Source organism: Scardinius erythrophthalmus, assembly GCF_964197995.2.
Source record: "Scardinius erythrophthalmus genome assembly, contig: HAP1_SCAFFOLD_55, whole genome shotgun sequence".
NCBI classification, from domain to species: domain Eukaryota; kingdom Metazoa; phylum Chordata; class Actinopteri; order Cypriniformes; family Leuciscidae; genus Scardinius; species Scardinius erythrophthalmus.
The window spans coordinates 521,910-542,246 of NW_028296538.1; the positions used below are offsets into that span (position 1 = coordinate 521,910).

The 20,337-nt window shown below is 38.3% G+C and overlaps 1 protein-coding gene across 2 annotated transcripts in view; it reads right to left on the minus strand.

Moving 5' to 3' along the window:
- Nucleotides 1-7,888, minus strand: part of pspc1 (paraspeckle component 1) — a 172,379-nt gene extending 164,491 nt beyond the window's left edge. The window contains exons 1-6 of one of the 2 annotated variants that reach the window (XM_081394622.1): nucleotides 7,801-7,888; nucleotides 7,335-7,628; nucleotides 1,810-2,111; nucleotides 1,589-1,684; nucleotides 1,290-1,486; nucleotides 943-1,027 (exon numbers count right to left, since the gene is read on the minus strand). In XM_081394622.1, coding sequence (XP_081250748.1) covers nucleotides 943-1,027; nucleotides 1,290-1,486; nucleotides 1,589-1,684; nucleotides 1,810-2,111; nucleotides 7,335-7,577 — 923 coding nt within the window. In that variant the 5' untranslated portion in view covers nucleotides 7,578-7,628; nucleotides 7,801-7,888. Of the gene's footprint in view, nucleotides 1-942; nucleotides 1,028-1,289; nucleotides 1,487-1,588; nucleotides 1,685-1,809; nucleotides 2,112-7,334 lie in introns of both variants that reach the window. The other variant, XM_081394621.1, reaches the window with a different exon arrangement.
- Between the last annotated feature and the right edge of the window lie 12,449 nt (nucleotides 7,889-20,337).

Sequence of the window (20,337 nt, forward strand, 5' to 3'; positions counted from 1 at the left end):
TGGCAACATTCATTGTAAAGTAGGGCTGTGCAATTGAATTTCGATTTCGGCTCTGGCTCCCAATGATCACCAAAATAGTACAATCGAGTAAAAACAATTATTTTGCCATGTTCTGTTTTGCAAGAACATTCTTATTTTGTCTTGTGTTCTGAATGACACGCGTACGCACACTTCTGCCCCTCCCGAAGCCGTAAACTCTCTCAGCTTGAATGTTTAAACTGATAAGACTTAAAGAAGTGAAAATGATCAACTTTAGTTACGATGCAATACTGGCCCGATTGTGCAAGTGACAATTCCATCATGTCCCGACTCCTAAACGCAAGAGTGTAGTTTCAACACTTGCCTTGTCCAACCCATTTTGAGAGACAGAGAGAGACAGAGAGAGAGAAGACGCGGCACCGCTGAACACTCACGCGGTTTGTGAAATTGTGTCTTTACGACGCAAGCTTTAAAATGATAGATTTGATTTTATAATCTGTGTGGATTAATTTAGGCTATTCATACAATCTACTTGTTAAAGTGAATCAATGTTTGTGGGGAAATTTCCCGCATTATAAGTGGTAGACCTGCGGGAAAATTAAAATACTTGTTGAAGTATTATCTGTTATATTATTTATTTTAATAGTTCAAAAAGTACAATAAATGTTCAAATTTAAATTTTTTAAGAATTGTTTAACGGTGTCTTTTTAATAAATGCAACACGATCCCAAAGTCATGTGAAATAATCGTGTTACATAATCGTGATTTCAATACTGACCAAAATATTGGTGATTATGATTTTTTCCATAATCGAGCAGCCCTATTGTAAAGTTCAGACTCTAGGCTTTCAAATCATTCCTATTTTGACACTTCGATATTAAAAGTTTAATTTGAAAATTGTTTAAAGGAAAAAAAAATTGGGAATGTGGAATAATAATAATAAAAAAAGGAATAAAAGCACACCTCATCTCAACCTGCTTGCGTTTCTGCAGCTCCTGATTTCTGAGCTCCTCCAAGCGTCGCAGTTCCTCCTGACGTCTCATGAGATCTGTTGGTATTAGTCCACAAATATTTACAATGACAAAGTTAAGAATATAAGTACTGTTTCCTGAAGGAGGGAAACGAGACAACACACTGGTTGTGGGAGATCACAGTCATTGTGTACTCATGTTGTCCTCATTACAATTTATGCCTTTTCAAGCAAAAAAAAAATGTATATCCAAATATTTAATTATTTCCCTCGCAACATTGTGGTGGGCAAAATAAGTGGCTCTTTTAGAAAACTAATATGTTGTAAAACTGCATACTACCTTGTCTCATCATCATGAGTTGATGCTCATGTTTGGCAGCCTCCATTTCAGCCTCCAATTTCTCTTTTGCCTCCTGTATGTTGCGTTCCACTTGTTCCCTCTGCTGTTTCTCCATCTCATCCAGAGCCTTCCAGCGAGATGAGTACTCAAACTCAAAGGTGCCTGGCTGTGCAAAGCGAGGGTGATGCTCCCGTTCCCTGTATTGCAGATTTTTGTGGTTAATTTAAAACTTTTTTTCTTTAGATATACTAGCTATATGCATATGGAATGCAATTAATCTCAATTATCTAAATACATACTTGTGATACTGTGCTGATTTTTGCAACAGTTTTTCTGATAGACCATCTTCATCATCAAACTGTTCTGTTGGCTCAAGAATGACTGGACGAGGGGACCTGAAGGACAAAAATGAAGAAAAAAAAAAAGTCAAAACTCTCTTACTTGACTTAACATATTTGATATACAGACAGGTCAATCACTGATAAACACAGATCATGCTGTGAAAATGAAAAGTTATTACATTGTAAGCAAAAGTGCTCCATCTGCACAGCGGTCCAATGCTTTTCGGGCAGCAGGCTTATTGGCAAACTCCACAATCCCCTTGCCTGTGGGTCGTCCTCGGTCATCAACCACCACGACTGCCCGCTCAACTGGGCCGAACTGTGAGAAGGCCTGTTCAAGAAGCTCATTAGACACCACTGGTGAGAGGTTTCGTACTGTGAGTGCAGCCCCATGTGTGGCAAAACGAATCCGGATGGGCCTGTTCCCCAGCACCGTGCCGTCCAGCTCAGCCTTAGCAATCTCTGCAAGTGTCCTTGTCTCCTGAATAATCAAAACAGTGATAATTGAAAATATAGCTGCAAGCAGCAATTAACGGGGTTCAAGCATTTAAGATCTTCATGCCAACTATGCTGTTAATCTAGGCCGAACCGAAATGTAGGCCTGAAACCATAAAATATCAATCTATAGTACCAGTTCACCCTAATTCTTTGAAAAAAAATTATGGTTTTAAACATTTGTTAATCAGCTAATGCTGGATAATGATAAAGATTAGATTAAAAAGATGTATTGTCCCTCTTGTGGACAACAGTAGTATTAAAGGCTTCATCTTCAGTTTAAATGTTTGATAGAATGTACTGTGAGCCATCTGAGCATCAGAAATCCTTGAAACCTGGCACATTTCCAGGGCTTAAAGTGAAAAAAAAAATCCTGAGCCTGAACTTTCTGTGGCTCAACCAGGACTTTTATCAAGCCCGTTTCAGGCATGAAAACGGGTCAGCGGTGAAAAAGGTGAGAAGGATATTACCCCTTTAGGGGGGTCCGGGGGCACGGGAAGAAAATTTTGAAAATTCCATATTTTAAAGCATCAATCTGATGCATTTTGAGATGCATTTTTTTAGCCAACCTTGGGAGAGCTGGAGAAACTTAACTTCAGCCATGAGTCAAAAATATTATGGCCTCTTAGTATTATGCAAGCCATTTCTTGCCAGCCTGTCACTGGGTCTAACATTTACAGTATATGAGGCACAATGTGGTAAGGGCACCACAAATGGCTTAATGCAAAACCCCCACAAGATATGGTGGACATGCTGTAACTCGTCTACTCTCCCATCTTGATTGACAGCCAATACAATGTTATGTAATTCAGATTTGAATACATTTTATTGGCAAAGATAACCTAAAACACACAATACAGTGGTTTCCAGCACAGTGGCGGAGCCAGAAATTTTTTAATGGGGTGGCACTACCCAGAGTGGGGTGGCAACTTGAGGCGGCAGGGGGTGAGGTTGGTTCTTGACCACTTTTAATAAGCCAAACCAAATTTTTAAATAACTGTCAACTACATGTTTTGGGCTTGGTCCACTGTTTTGGAAGCACAGCTCTATAAAATCTTATATAGTCTTGGCCTACATCTCTACACTGCAAGTCTGAACGACATCTAAACTGTTAATATTGATACAATAGCCTAATAAATAATATGTCCTACTTCTCATGTAGTCTCATTAGCATATTGCAGCTGTACTGGACAGCAACAAATTGCAGCTACATCATCCTCTATTGATGAGGTTTGCCAAATTGGGTTACACAAAGAGCAAGAGCAAGTCCAAGAGCCCATATACTGTAGAAGAGCAAGTTTTTCACAGTCTATAGGACTGTCACTCCAGTTCAACCCCAAACTAAGTAATATGATACTGTCACTGTTAGGGATGGGTATCGTTAAGTATTTATCGATACCCCTTATCGATCCGGTACTTTAACGGTACTTAAAAAAAAGAAAAAAAAAGAAAAAAAAAAAAGTTAGATAGAGACTACTGTATATAGGCAATGTAGCCTAGGCCTATATTTATTTTTTATTACACTTTTTATTACACATTTACTCTACATTTGGACCTATTTTATTCCCAATTTGTGCAAACACTTAATATTTTTAATATTTTTAAGTTAATATTTTTCAAAATTATCTAGTAAATAAAGGATTAAGTCTCATACATGTTTTGTTAATCAGGCTGTTGGTTAGATTTGGCTGTAGCTGTGGGACTGAGCCCAAATGAAAATTTACAGCTGTAAAATAATGAACTAGAGCCACAGTCTGTTTTCTGCCACTTTCACCTTGTGTCCAGTGGGTCAACACCGGCTCGCACTGACGTGCACGTGTGCGCATTCACGCTACTGTGTGTGCCGTTTGCGGAAAAAGTCTACTCCACCCGAAACTCTTAAGTTTGGGTATTTGTGAATAAAGAACAGTGCGGGGCTCTGTTCAATATGAAGGCGTTGCGTGTCTATCCTGTGCACACCTGTCTCACCGCGCGCACGGCTGCAGAAGGGAGGGACGTAGCGGAGCGGGGATGGTCCGACACCGTGCTCTTGTGCAGGGTACCAGGGATGGACAGATCCGATGCAGCGAATGAATTCATGAGAGCGACAGAGCCTTTTAGTGCTTATTTTAGCGCCGGTGATAAGCGTGGCAACGCAGCGACCCCATTCGCCCGACTTTACTCCACAGAATAAGCATATAAACTCTACACTCACTGTGGATCAGTCGTAGAACTTGCTGCTCTTCGCCTCTTTATCCGATGACTCGTCTGGTCGATCATTAGCGTCCATTTTGCAAAACTTCTTTTGCATAATCCACAACAACAGGCCTGTCTTCCACCTGCCCTGCGCCCATCGCCGCTTCTTTTAGATGTTTAAAGTTGTAAAAAAGCCATTAACACTAGCTACAGCATCCGCGTAGTCTAGGGCTGCAACTAACGATTATCTTGATAATCGATTAATCGGACGATTATTTTTACGATTAATCGGTTTATGTACTTATTTTAGTTTTAGCCATTTTTTCCCCAAGTAAATTATTAACAAAGGGTCTTTATCATTCAACATAGACTTTTTAGAGATTTTAACCATTTTGCATTGTCATATCCTCATCAAAAACATACTTGGAGTTGTGTTTTATTATGTGTTAGTAATCCTTTGTCGAACTCTTCTGCAATCAAAACACTGACCCTGACGTACTCTAGCAAATTTCACAAGGAGATTTCAAATGTTTTCACCATGGCAGTCCTTAGGGCTCCTAAAGTACAGTAGTTTAACATCCCGAACAAAGCTTATTAAGGAATCTTGCAGAACATATTTTCACGAAGAATAAGAATAAAGAATACAGTTGCAGTAAATTGCATTTTATTTATTTTTTTCCTGTAAACACAACACACAGCTTATACCTGGGAAACAGCTTTATAGCTTATGCTGTGAAATCAATCAGAAAGTTGAAAGTAGCTTTTTTTTGGTAAATCTATGGTAAACTTTCGTTCCTACCAAAACATTAGTTCTGAGTAAAAATAATGAATTGCAGAGTTTAACCATCATAGAGTTAAAGTGTATCATTTGCTTGTGACAAGTCCTGTCAGTTTAACAGAGAGCCCCGGCCGCGCGCGCACTCACCCGAGCGCTGTCTTGCTCTCTCTCTCCCTCGCGCATATTAATCAAAATCAATTGATACGATGGTGTCGGAAAAAAAATGCTGCCAAATGCTGCTTCGTTCGATTAGTTTTATCTTCCGCTTTTTTTCTTTTTCTTTCTCGAGCTGCCATCTCGCTGAATGCTGCAGAGACGCTGTGCGGGAAGCACGTGACATAAAACAAGGCCAGCTATTGGCTATTCGCTACTTCTCCTGCTGTACTGGCTGAGTAAAACCTCCGGTGGCTCATTACTGCCACACTTTGGTCACCGCAGATTTAAAATATGCACGAAATGAGCCGCTCACGGCAAATAAAAGTTATTTAGCAACTAATCGATGACTAAATTAGTTGACAACTATTTTAATAATCGATTTTAATCGATTAAATCGATTAGTTGTTTCAGCTCTAGCGTAGTCATTGTTTTGGTTTCCGAGAGAAGCACGTTAGAGCGAGGCTGCGTGTGAGATGCATTCAGGGACAGTAAGAAGTGCGGGAAAGGCGAGTTTTTTTTTCACAAATGCGCGGAAAATCGGGACAAATATATAACAGTCGAGTTCTCCAGCGGGTGGCAACAGTGGTGACAGGTAGGTTGAAGGGGACCGGTGTGTTATTCAAGTCAGATTAAAGTGCCTCCGACTGTAATTTGCAGCCTGATAAATAAATTTTGCCTGAGCCGGAGGCCGGACCTGCCCTCAAGCCGGAAATCCGGGCCCCCGCCGGAACACTTTAAGCATTTCTTTCTTTAATGCATTTCTTCAAAATCAGTTGTACTCCATATCTACACATTTTTGTGAAGTTTTTACTTTGTGCACACAATATATAGACATGTTACTCACAATGGGCCATACCAGAAATATATAAAAAATTGTATCTGCTACACAGTTTCATCGATTGAAATTCTTTTGACAACTTTTTGCCGTGAGGGTCCCTAGATGATGCATGTCAAGTTTTGAGCAAATCGGACAAACGGTCTATGAGGAGTTTGAAAAAGTAGAGTTTTGAAATAATCACAAATATTTAACAAATGATTTGATTGATAGCAGTGGTTCTTGAAGCAAAGTTGTTCAGTATGAGGAGATCTATCAAATGATATGCATATTGTGTGGATGTGAGAAACACCACGTGATTACAGAGCCATAAAACTCGTTAGGCCATATAGTGGCCGATTTCTTTCAAAATTCTGACAGACCTCTAGGGCCATGAGTCGAACATGCCCACCGTGTTTAGTTTCAATAGGCCTTTGTTAACCTTGTCTAATAGGTGCTCAAACTTCGCTGGCTAATGGCAGCCATGTTTTTTGAGATATGCCAGTGTCCTCATAAAAAGGCATGGCACCCTGGACAAAGACACTACATCCCAATTTTCAAGTCAATCCGACTAATGGTTGCGTAGTTATAGCCGTTTTACTCCTTTTCGTATTAAGCGCCACCAAGTGGTCAATCACCGCGGATTTTTTTGTGTGACCACAAAATGAGCTCGTACATGAGTATAACAAGCGAGTTAACTATGACATTAATGCGATTAATCGCGATTAAATATTTTAATCGTTTGACAGCACTAATATGTGTGTGTGTGTGTGTGTGTTTCCTGAGGTGCACTTATAATGTTAGTATGATTTTTACATTAAAAATTGTCATAATTTAGAGATAAAAGGCCATTTTCTACCCGATTTTAGCTCTCTGATTTGTCCGCTCTGTTTGAAATGGCAGGTCTGCTGTGAGACTTCAATGTTCCTTTGACTCAAAAAACCTTTACTACGTTTTTAATATTACAGCTGTCAGGAGCTAATTGTGAAAAGTGTTGATTATAGCATTATATTTAGATCTACATTTAGATCTGTACGTGAAAATTCGAAGAAAAATAATACCTTAAAGATATCTTTAGTGGGAGGCTCCACCTCGTGTTTAAATGTGGTATTACATTCAAGGTTTTGATTATTTGTAATGTGTAATTTTGGTGTACCCGCTTAATAATTAAATATCAGCCTAGAAAATGAAGACCTGAGATATTCTAAGATCATACACGCAACTACTTATGACCATGCTCTATAAAAAATAAATTCCCATACAAGATTTGAAGAGCAGAGACTCACCAGGCGTATGAAGCCGAATCCTCGATCTCTGTTGATGAAAACCTCATTTGCCTCGCCATATTTGGAGAAAAGCTTCTTGAAATCTTCCTCCGTCATATCTGATGGGAGATTACCAACAAACAGTCTGCACCGCTGAGTGAATGTTTTCTCCCCCGGTCTCCTGAAGTTCTTGAGGTCTAAAGCCATCTCCTGAGGCGCAGTGTTTGAACTAGAGTCCCGCGGTGATGGAGCTGCTGCCTCCATCTTTTCGCTAGGATCTGGGGAAGATTCCGCGCTGCGCTTCACATTCTGCGGCTGTGGGGATGTAGCATTGTTTTGAATATTCACCTGTTTAAGATTACGGTTTGCCATTGCGCTGCAGCCTTAACTATGACTTATACAACACTGGCTCGGTTTTTTATTTATTTTATCGAAATAGAGAGATTTTTTTTATTATTATTATTTTTTTAATGTTATTGTAACCTACACTTAGCTGAATTTAAAAGAAAACAACTCCAGTGCTGCTGCATCTTCTTCTTCTTCTTCTTCTTCTTCTTCTTCTGATTTTTAATGGCGGTTGGCAAACAACCTTTTAATGTGCATTACCGCCACCTTCTGAAATGGAGGCCGTTTCTCAATACCAAGTACGCAAAGTTCGGACTTGAGTCCTTGGTAGTTCGGACTGACAAGTTCGACTCAGGAGAACGAACTCCCGAGGACGGGAGGACGCGAGTCCGATAATTCTGCAAATGGCCAGCGGCGTACTTGATAACGTCACTCAGCTTGCTCTGGCTACTCCGGTTATCTCTTTATAGGCTACAAATAAAACAAAATATATGTTATAAACCACCATTTTGCCTCTTTTCATTTTCATTTAAAAAAGATCTTTAACATAATGGCCACACAAATGAGGTTCAGGCAACGCAAGATTATCTTCACTGCATATTTACAACAACACGAAATATAAAGCACAACCCTGACTCTTTTTGTTTTCATTTTTAAAATATGATGAATAAAAAACATTATAATATTGATCATTAAAACGAACATTTAGCAAAAAGAGACAGGGTTGTGTCATATATATACAGTGAAGATAATGTAGGCAACATGTAGGCTATTATAATAAAATATTGTATATGTTTTAAATATATAAAATAAAATGACATAACCTTTTTTGCTAAATGTCAGTTTTAATGATCAATAATAGCCATTCTAAAAGTATAAGTAGACTAAAAGGTATAAGAAGCTATACAATAATAAAGCCAACGATTCAGTCAAACATAAATCAGCTCTCTAGGCTAGTTAAATAGACTAACGTTAAATAAAGCTATAACTTCACTTTGCACTCCGCTAAAACGTTTTGCCAGGGAACAAATAATACATTAATGAGACAAATAAAATAAATAAATCGCCTGTTGGATATACACAAGACGATTTAAATCTCATGTTATACCCAGACTGTAAAAGGTTATACCACTAGACTAGAGACATCCGAGCCAACGGCAAGTCAGCAGGACTAGCCGAGGAAAGGCTGTTCTCGGCGGGGTACGAGCGCCGAGCGTCCGATTGCCTGGTTCTCACACAACTCCGAAAACGTCAGATCAAATTATAGCGTACTAACGCTATCTTTATAAATAAACCAAAGATTTGAGCTTTAAACAACTACATTCTCGCCTGAAATAGTCTTAAAACTACATTTCGTGACACATTTATAGCAGTATTTTTAAATTACGCGGGGTTTCTCCTCTGCTATTGACGCTTGCTGGTTGGTGGTGTGAGATGCATTCTGGGATACCTGGCTTGTCAAGTCCGCACAAGTCACCTCTTGATGCATCCTCGGTAAAAGGGGCGGATCAAGAACACATCCGGGGATTCGAACTGGACTTGGCTAGATGTGAACTTTGAATTGGCACAGTACTTGGGCAGCGACTGATGACGTTTCACAAGTCCACAAGAACACAGACAAGAACGCATAGACATCTATGCAAGAACGCATAATAGAGCATCACAGTCCCGCCCACAGCCCGAGAACGCTTTGGTGCCGGAAGTAAATTTCCCATTCATTTCTACCATTGACGTTTTCGAAAATCCGTATCTAAAGAGTTTTAGAGCATGTCTGAGGATAACCAGCTACGGCTGAACTCATACAACATATCATTTCGAGTGAAAAAACGACGAGGAAATCCAAAAAAAGTCAAAGGTACAAGACTGTGTACATATTTTCATTTCCGAGCGAAGGAACTACTCATCCCATAAACCACCGCGCCTCACTGAAGTCGACTGAAGCCACAACCGCGAAAGAGCCTTTAGAGCGACTTTAAAATCTGACGACAGCCACGCGAACTTTTTCTTGTGCCGTTTATAGCAGTTCTTTCAGTAGTAATTGTGTAAATAGACTGGAAAGCATGGCTGGCGGTCCGCGGCTCACGGGTGCAGATCTGGCAGTCCGCGCGGCGTTCTGCTCATCAGTTTCAGCGGCCCACGGGCAGGTTGCTGACAAATGCCTCAACAATTTCCCACTTGTGGTCCATGCTCATTTTATTCATGAAGTTATAGTTCATCCTTAATTTTAATAACATTTAATGTATTTTCTTAATAACAACAAGTGAAAATTAAAAAGTGAAGGTCAGCAAACCAGAAAGTGCATCATATTCAGTTTATTAACTTGCCATGAATTATTACACAAATGTTCAGTAAATGCATGAAGAGCTCTCTATGGCTCTGGGTATGCCTAAGCTAAATATTGTTTTGACAGTGGCATCATAAAATGCTTGATATGACTCATACCATATATGAAGACTCCTGGGTTCAAATGTCACATCAGTGATACCGTGCAAAACAACGCAACACAGTTTTGTTTTTGTTTTTTTCTATTTATCTTGAGTCTTCACGAACTTTCGCGGGGTTTACACGAGCTCCACCAATCAGATGCATCACTGTGGGATTGTGGGATTGTTTAGGATTGTGGGTAATGAAGTACTTCTCCAAGACATCGCGAATAAAAGGCATTTATCTCAAAACAAGGTTAGTGCCCCATGAACTTTTGGCGGTTATATGAGCATATACAATCGCTTAGTACAGCCGTAGCTGGTTTTAAGTCTACCATGTATGGTTACGTTTTTATGGCTTATATCACAACTGTCAATGGAGAAATTGTATTGAATTTTTACTTCCGGAACCGGCTGTGGGCGGGACTGTGATGCTCTATTGAGAAACGGCTGGAGTTCTTCTTCTTCTTTTTCTTCTAATTCTTCTTCTTCTTGCGGCGGATTGCAGACACATAAGTGCATTACCGCCACCTATCACCCAAATGGACCACTGTCACTCTACCTACACTCTCCTACCTTACTTCACCCTAGATTCTTAACACACATTATTACCTAGATGCTTCATAGAGCTTCATCCGGCGCTGCGTGTTCAGCTCCTCCGTCCACACTCAAAATAAAAAAATAAAATAAAAACATAAATACATAAATAAATAAATAATAATTCTTAATCTACTACTTATACGTTTGTGCAAATCTGTACCCCTTACGAAAATTAAACATGGTTTTACTAAAACTGTAGTTAACTATGACTGTAGTAACCGTGGTATTTTGGTGCGTACTATGGTTTTTAAAAAACATGGTTTTACGCCAGTTATATTGTAGTAATACTATAGTAAAACTGTAGTTAACTATGACTGAAGTAACCGTGGTATTTTGGTGCGTACTATGGTTTTGATACCATGGTTTTACACCAGTTATATTGTAGTAATACTATAATAAAACTGTAGTTAACTATGACTGTAGTAACCGTGGTATTTTGGTGCGAACTATGGTTTTTAAAAAACATGGTTTTGAGACCATGGTTTTACTAGTTATATTGTAGTAATACTATAGTAAAACTGTAGTTTTCCATGATGTAACTGGTATTTTGGTATTTTTAAAAACCATGGTTTTGATTCCATGGTTCTACTACAGTTATATTGTAGTAATACTACAGTAAAACCATATAACCATGACTGTAGTAATCATGGTTCCCTTTCGAGGGAACTCGAACTGCATCGATAAGACACTTTGGGGAACACCCTTAGCGTAGCGGCTCTGAAGCATGAATGAAACTATCTTGATTGGTGTTGCGTCATGACGGCATAGCGCTCTGTGTCAAACTGTCTGTCCTATTTGGTGTTGTTTGTCCCATAAGAATTGTCCCAAATAAGGTCTGCATTGCAATATAGAATCTAGTGGACGGTGAAAAACAAAAACAAAACAAAAAAACACGGAAAACCATTGTTTATGTGAAAAGTAGTGGTACATTTACTGGAAAAGACAATTAATCAGTTTTATGACAATTTAAAATGTTTATATGTTCATTAGGTGAAAGCGGCAGTTATTTATCTTAGTTATTTATCTGGTTTCCCCGAGTAGGCCTAGTCACTACAATTAAATACCGTTAAATGCAGTTAAGTCTGTGTGACGTCATTTGGGATAATAGAGAAAATCCGCTCAGATTGAAAGAAACTTTTTCGTTTCATCAGTCATATCTGTGTTGTTATCGTTACTTTAAAAAAAAAAAATTATACAATTATTAATAATAGTTGAGTACCAAAATAGATAAATAGCCCAGGATAAGATGCAGTAGGCATTTTTGAGGAAAAGTACTTCAAGTGTTGTTTCTATATGATTTTTAGGTGCTGAATCCATTTCTGCCGTATAACAAGTTGTAAACATCACTGTTTTGGCATAAACAATAAAAACAAAATGGCTGCAAAAAAAAAAAAAAAAAAAAAACGTTTTAATGCATTTATTGCAGTTTAAACATTAAACATTAGAACTAAACTGTGCATTCTCAGAATATTTAAACATGTAAACAATGAAAAAACAACATTAACATGAAAGGGACCGTTTTTAATGTTTAAATATCTGCTGGAACTCTGAAATTTCAACAAAATCAAGCAACAATACTGTGATCACAGATATTCCAAAAGTTATTTGTTCATACAAGTATCATTGGACTTTCTGCATTTGCAAGATGCAGTGCATGGATTAGGCTTGCAGCCGCATCGGGCTGTCTTGCACCCAGTGGTGCAGGCACAGGTGATTAACTCCTCACAGGCATCTGGAACTGGGGGTAGTGACATGAGTTGAGGAATAAGGGAATTCCCCTCTGTCTTCCATCCCATGGTTTCAGGGGGTGGCAGAACTGGCTGCTGCAAGTGGGCCTGCCGCCAGACCAAAGCCTGGAAGTGAGAGCGCTGAATGTGGAAGTAGAGAGCGTCTCTGGTTGGGGGCAGTCTTTCTATTGTCATGCCCTTGACAAACATGCTTGCTCGAACTTTATTGATGTTATCAGCATCCTTTACACCATAGAGTTTGCAGAAAAACTGTTCTGCAGTCTGAATGGTGTGGTCACTCAGTTCAGGACCTTCGCTAAGCCATGTCCAGCAGCCATGTCACCCTGTAGCCTAAGACTGGTTGCCCACTGAAGCTAAGCAGGGCTGAGCCTGGTTAGTACCTGGATGGGAGACCTCCTGAGAAAACCAGGTTGCTGCTGGAAGAGGTGTTAGTGAGACCAGCAGGGGGTGCTCACCCTGTGGTCTGTGTGGGTCCTAATGCCCCAGTATAGTGACGGGGACACTATACTGTCAAAGAGCACCGTCCTTCGGATGAGACGTTAAACCGAGGTCCTGACTCTCTGTGGTCATTAAAAATCCCAGGATGTCTTTCGAAAGAGTAGGGGTGTAACCCCGGCATCCTGGCCAAATTTGCCCCTTGGCCTCTGTCCATCATGGCCTCCTAATCATCCCCATATACTGATTGGCTTCATCACTGTCTCCTCTCCACCAGTAAGCTGGTGTGTGGTGGGTGTTCTGGCGCAATATGGCTGCCGTCGCATCATCCAGGTGGATGCTGCACATTGGTGGTGGTTGAGGAGATCCCCCCTTCTATGTAAAGCGCTTTAAATGTGCCGAGAGAATCGCTATATAAATGTAATGAATTATTATTGTTAGTAGATGTGAATACTCTATGAAAACTTCCCAGCATGTCTTCTTTGAATGTCCTGCAATGTATGAAGTTGAGTCACTCCCAGTGAGATCATGGAAACCAGGAAGTAGCTCAAGGACCTGTGGCTCCATCTGCAGTTGTTCCACTACAGCATGTACTTTCTCTCCTTTGCTGTACCTGTCTTCATCCAGATCTTTTGGCATGGCATCATGTGGAAGTGGGCAATCAGCAGTACCAAGATGTCGGTCTTCTTCATGTTTAGCTTCCAAGCTGTCAGTGTTAAGGGTTGTATTAGATGCTTCAACCCTCTCTTCATCGCTGAAGCCACCTGCAGCAACTATAATCTTGGTGTCTGGTGCTCTCACAATCAGCTGTTGTGATAGAAAGCGAGCAAGGTCTGCCTTGTTGTCCTCGTGAGCGATAAAGTTCTCCCATTTTGTGGGAAGAGGTAAATCTCTGCCCTCAACTGGTCTTCTGATTGATGCATTTCGCATAAACTTCTTTAAGCAGTTTGCATGGTATTTTCCTTCCGCTGCAATGAGGTCACTAATACCAGCTAGACGCACATGGGCCTCCTGGTCATACTTGGACAAATCCAGGATCTGATCACTCATCTTAAATATACTCACAGATGACAGTGTATCTTTCACTTTTGTGTCTTGGCAGAAGATGCAAAGATCCCACTTGACAGATGTCGTTGAGCTTCGCAGCATTGTCGCTGATGTACTAGGTTCACCATTTTGTGGTCTGGAAATCTGCTTTTTCCTTTGTAATCTTTCAATGAGAGTCTTGCTTGTGAATAATGAGAAACATGACCTGTGCCACAACAGCGGATTAACATCATGTAAAGATATTTCCTTGATTCGATCGATTGCAGGCTTGCTGTCTATATCACACAGTTTCTCTCTTGTTTGGGAAGCACATTAGTAGTATTAACATATACCATGTGTCACTTTTGGGTTGATTTATGACCCCCTTTTATTGATTTATGACACTAGTGATTGACAGGGAATCCATGTGTCAAAAAACAGGGTCTCTGATTTACAGTACCAATCTGGCTGGTCATTTGTTGAATCCTGGGTATCTGGCTCCTTCCAGTCTGTTGGGGGGTAAACTGTTGCTGATTGTATTTTCCTTTGATTGTTGGGGGTGAAATTCACCCAAGCAAGTATTACGCAATGTTGACACCCTGAGTGTCAAAATCTTTGCTGTTTGATCAATAGGGTAGCCTATATGTTAATTGAGTCAAAGTATTTGAGTCAAGACATCTCATATCAAGAATATCATTACACCTACACCACACTGGTTATATTCATTAAAATAATATGCCTGGCAATATTTTAAGAACAACTATATGTGTGTGTGTGTGTGTGTGTGTGTGTGTGTGTGTGTGTGTGTGTGTGTGTGTGTGTGTGTGTGTGTGTGTGTGTGTGTGTGTGTGTGTGTGTGTGTGTGTGTGTGTGTGAGAGAGAGAGAGAGAGCACCTCAGTAGGATTAGTAGTACCTGAACTATAGGTTTAGGTTAATGCCTAAGACAAAGAATCAGACACGTTCATCAAGCTAAAGAGTCCTAATTACCCACACACCCCATACTATATTCTTCTCAATAAGAAAAGGTGTTGTTGTTGTTTTTTCTAGAACATCTGTATCTATTTCCTGACGCCAATAGGATCAGTGTTAAAAAGACAAATAATCAAAACATTTATCTAACTCACAGTGAAGGTGTTTGCGAGTGGAACTGGCGGGGGAAGAGTGCATCCTAAATGGGTTTGTTAATGGTTTTACGACAGTTGCTTAGGCTAGATGTTTAAAGAATGACACTTCATCAAAAGCTTTCTGGTGATTCTCTGGGCTCGCACACAAAAACATCTTTTTAGTGTATATAAATTTGGTTGTTACTTTTGTTATTTTAGTATTTTTTTTACAGAAAATGTTTTAGTTTTTAACCCAATCCATAGTGTGTGTGTGTGTGTGTGTGTGTGTGTGTGTGTGTGTGTGTGTGTGTGTGTGTGTGTGAGTGAGTCTGTGTGTGTTGCAAAACAACAACTTACATATTTTTTACTTCAAAATTCTGAGTAAAATAAGAAGCATAGGGGTTTTAAACATTCAAACATTTATACATTTGTTTGCCACAAAAAGCAATGAAAGTTGTCTCTTGTCTTTAAATAAAAACTTTTACTTTATTTTATTTTTTAAAACAGACTGGTGACCAGCATCTTTTATTAGAACTGTAGCCGAACAGTGTCCTCACATGAGTAAAACACAATTTTCACTTAGAAAACTTTTTAAATGTATGACTGAACCTTTTTTTTCTTTTGACAAACCTACATTTCAAATTATACCTGAGGTGTGTAACAACCCCAAGGGATACATGTTGATTCCATGTTTCAGTGTACAGTGCAAACATGCAATACTCAAGAAATCTAATCTTAGGGTAAATCTTTGTGAGGCCAGAACACAAAACTTTGTGTTGAGTGATCCAGACAAAGCTTCAAGCTAGAAAATATCATGGAAGTCACTAGCACTTCAATACCCAGAACAAATTAAAGAGATGAGCTTAGGATGTTTTGACTATTACCATCTTCTTTGACCCCCCAAAAACGGGTAATATCAAGGTTCTATGGTTCTATTAAAGCGACATAATATATAGTTAGATATTTGTGTGTGTGTGTGTGTGTGTGTGTGTGTGTGTGTGTGTGTGTGAATAGTAGTGCTAAACTCTTTGTGTGTATTTTTACATGCCAACATATTTTGTCAGGGGTATGTCACACCGCTGTGATGGAAAGTTTCACACTCATGAATAACTTACAAACATAATCTTTATACAGGAGTTACTGTATGTGTGTCCAAAACACCTGTAAAATTCAAAAGAACAAATCAGTAAGAAAAGAGGACTCAGCATACATTGAAAAGTAAAATCCACAAAATCCATTCGTGAGCAATTGTGAAAGTTTGTAAATTTTGTTTTGTAAGTGATGTTTTTATCACTCCACTAGTGCTAGTCACTTTATTCAGACGCACTATTGTGTTTGTTGGACTCTACTTTGAGAACTGTCAACATTCAGTGTTTATAGGAATAAATGCAAATTAAGAATTTGAGTGATAGTCTTTCTGCTTGAGAGTGTTTGACTAAATTGATATTTCTTTTAGTGCAACTTTACAGCTATCTATGATTTCGGATTACACAAAGCATCAACACGAAAAGTAAGTTATGCTGTTTTACACTTAATCTGTTACAACTGAATCACATCTGACTATTGCACTGAGAGCTGCACATTCATTTAAGATTGGGGCTGGCAAACTCCGCAGATAAAATAAAAAATGACCTTTGTAGAAATTCACCATGTAAATTCAAGACCCCAAATCACTAAGAAAATAAGTTACGCCATACAAATATCATTTATGATACATACAGAATGTAGAAAACTCAAATGATGAGCAATTTGTAAGTTTGTTACACGTTTGTAAGTATGGTTTTGCAAATGAGTTTTTATTACACCTCTAGATTAGTCATCTTGTTGAGATGACACTGTTCACATTTCTTTGTTTGTTGGTCTGTGTTCAGTTTTAGGTGAAGACAAAACGATGTAAGTTCATGCTATTCCACACATGGAAAAACGTGTGCGATGAACGCAGACCTTTCATTTAAGAGGCTTTTTAAATATATGACTGAACTTTCTCTTTTTGACAAACCAGTATTTCATATTATATTATATTATATTAAGTTGTTTAACATCCGCAGAATAGTTTATTTCAACAAACCGCTTAACATTAAAGATTATAGTTTTTCAATTGTTATCACCATCTTCTTTGACTCAAATAAAGTTACTATATGTGCTAAAAAATCTTTGTATTTTTTTTTTTTTTTTTTGCTCTTCTGTCAGATTTGTTAGAGGAACTATGCCACACTGTTGTAATGCAAACACATTAAGAACTATAACGCTACATGTCCTTGTAAAGACTATGGATAAAATTCAAACATAATTGTTATACAGGAATTATGTTTGCACAAAAGTAAATTCAAGGTCAATTTATTACGGAAGTGTGTAAGGCATATAGGAAAAGAGACAATTAGCCATAAAGAATACAGAATTCCTCTCTCCTGGTCTATTGTGAAAGTTTATGTCGATACAGTGTGTAAAAGGATATTTTTCCACTAAACGATGGAACGCTTTACAATTCGTTTCTCTGTTTTTGTACAGTCTTTTTTACTACTCTCTTAGCGTGGTCAAATATGTTCATAGGAATAATGAAAACATAAACAAATGCAGCATTTTGAGAATTTAATGTCAGTCCTTCTACATGACACTGCTTGAGACTAAACAAATGACATTTCTTTTAGGACATCTTTCTGGTCTGTCTACGTTGTGGGATCGCAAGACACAACGACCCAACATGAAAAGTGAGTTATGCCCTTTTTCTGTTACCTATTCAACCATTACACTTCAAACTTTTAGAACTAGTACACTTAAAACTCTGCATTTCACAGCGGTCATAGATACACAGTTCTTTTGTCTATGTCTCTAAACAACTGTTAAGTAAATGAATTACAGTTGATAAGTAGTAATTTTAAGTGAAAGGTGAGATGATTCATGCCTTTTTTTTTTTATTCTGTCCACACCAATACTATGACACCAGTGTTTTAGGCATCTGTCTTCTAGGTTTGATCCAGAAAACAGAACTTGTGTTTTATGTCTCAACATTTTGTTCTCCTTTTTAATGAAAACATGCAGTTTTTGTTCTCAACAGCAGAATACCAAAATGTTTTAGCATATTGTAAATTTCAATAGTTAGCTAGCAAATGCATGTGAACTGTTTATTACTGTGATCATTGTATATGTGAAACAAGCTCAGTCACATCAGAGTTGAATTGGAACAGTTATTGTCCTGAAAGTTTAACAGTGTTCTCACAAGGCACAACGTTTTCATTGTAGTGTTTCATTGTTCCAAAGTTCCATTGTTTCAAAGTTTCATTGCAGCATGTAACAGTTTGGAGACATTTGGGGGATTTTATTTTATTGTATTTTCATGCTACTTTGATTTTGTTTGTACTTTTACTGAAACAAACTGTTTTAGAAACTGTTAACCGTGTGATTGCACAGTTTTGTGTGTGTGTGTATCTGTTTTCCTTACACTTTGCAAAGCAACTTTGAAGAACAACTGTTTCCTCTAATCTGCTGTAATTTTAGTGAGCTCTAGGTGTTCTCGGCTTCTCTTTGTTCAAATAAGACAATGCTCCCATGAATTTTGGGGTGGTATGTGGATATAGAATGCAGCACAAGGAACTCTTAAATATTTAATTTAATAAAACAGTGTTTTTAAAAACACCGTAAAACAAAGGTATGAAGACATCTGTCTATCAGAGACCTTCACAAACTATGCTGTAAAACAAAATTCAGTGTATCAGATTTACTAGCAAATTACTTTTATCACTATTGTTTGAAGAAAAAAAAGAAAAAAGAAAAAAACGGGTTAATCTCCCTAAGTGTGGTGTTTTATGACTACTGAAGGTGTCACATCCTTAGAGCATTACATCCTTGGACGTTTGACACCTACAGCCCAGCCTCCTGAATTTGGTATTTAAATAAGATTTAGGATAGTAATTAAATAAATAAATAAAACAAACATTCTACAACTCTAGTGTTACAATGGCTACTCCAAAACTCATGAAACATCTAGAGAGATGTGTGTAACACCGACAAGAACAGCAACAGCTGAACAGGACTGACCAGTTAACAAGCTTAAACAGATGAAGACCTTCACTATCTACGCCAGAAAATTAGTTTGACAGAGTTTCTCCATGAAGATGAAGATTTTGTGAAACAGGACTTTCAGATGTCTGTTGATCGTGTAGGAAGATTTGTGTTTGAAAAGGGGTCACACACACACAGTCAAACTCTATGCTATGGAACCTTACAAAGATTATACATCGAATGTGCTTATCTGCTTTCGACTGCCATAGACTTGCCATTTTTCTACACCCCCAAAAATTGGAGATTTTATTGGTATTGGTGGGGGGAAAAAATGGTACTTTTTCAACTGGGGTGGCACTATGTGTGGTACGTGTCAAAGCAGCGATGAGTCTCACTCTGGAATAGGTCAGTCACGCTCATACTCATCAGAATGCTGCAAAACGAGTCTATATTTTCAGTGGAGCGACATACACACCATTTTCTCAACAATAGACAAAGCTGTTAAAGTTGAGTTTCACTTATTTTGAGCATTGCTAAAAAATCAGTTAGTATTTAATCATGGTGATGGGTGTGAATATGCATTGAATAGGGCCGTGTTACAGCAAACCTGAAGATTTTGTTCACTGTATTCTATTTGTACAATGATATTGTATTGTATTGAGCTGCATCTGTTTCTGTTACTTGGCCCCATCTTTGTGTTCCTTGCTATATGTTTAAGTGTTTTTGTTTAATAAAACTGTGATTGGATCCAATTTCCCTTGCTTCTAAGCATCTCTATGATACAGACATGATAATGTTTTATTCAGATTGTGGAATACTGTTTAAAAGTGTTTGTATATTTTTGAAAAACATTTAAATTATTATCGATCTGTGCTGTTATATACAACATTGAGTTTTATTTTAAATCAAGACAAATTAATATGACAATGTCACCTAAAAGTCTTTAACTGAACCATCATAACATAACTTCATCTTAACATTATCGTAGAAGTTAACAAAGTCTGCACAGAATGAAATTCCACCCTAATATCTAAATGCATGTTATGGATCTTTTTGTGAACAATTCACCAGAGCATATGTTTTTTTTCTTTTTCACCTCCTAAAGAATCAGGGTCGCAAGTTGTGTAATAGCTACTTGTTTTTAATATGAGCTCAGATATGGTCACAAAAGAATAACAAGTTAAGTGACTCAACCTTTTATTTCATGCACATACAATATTGAATATATATTCATACATTGCAGTAGTAAAGAAAACGATAAAAATGGCATTACATACAAACAATAAAATAATAATACTAGTGCCACGCATAGACTGTATGTTGTGGTCAGAAGCCTGACAAATT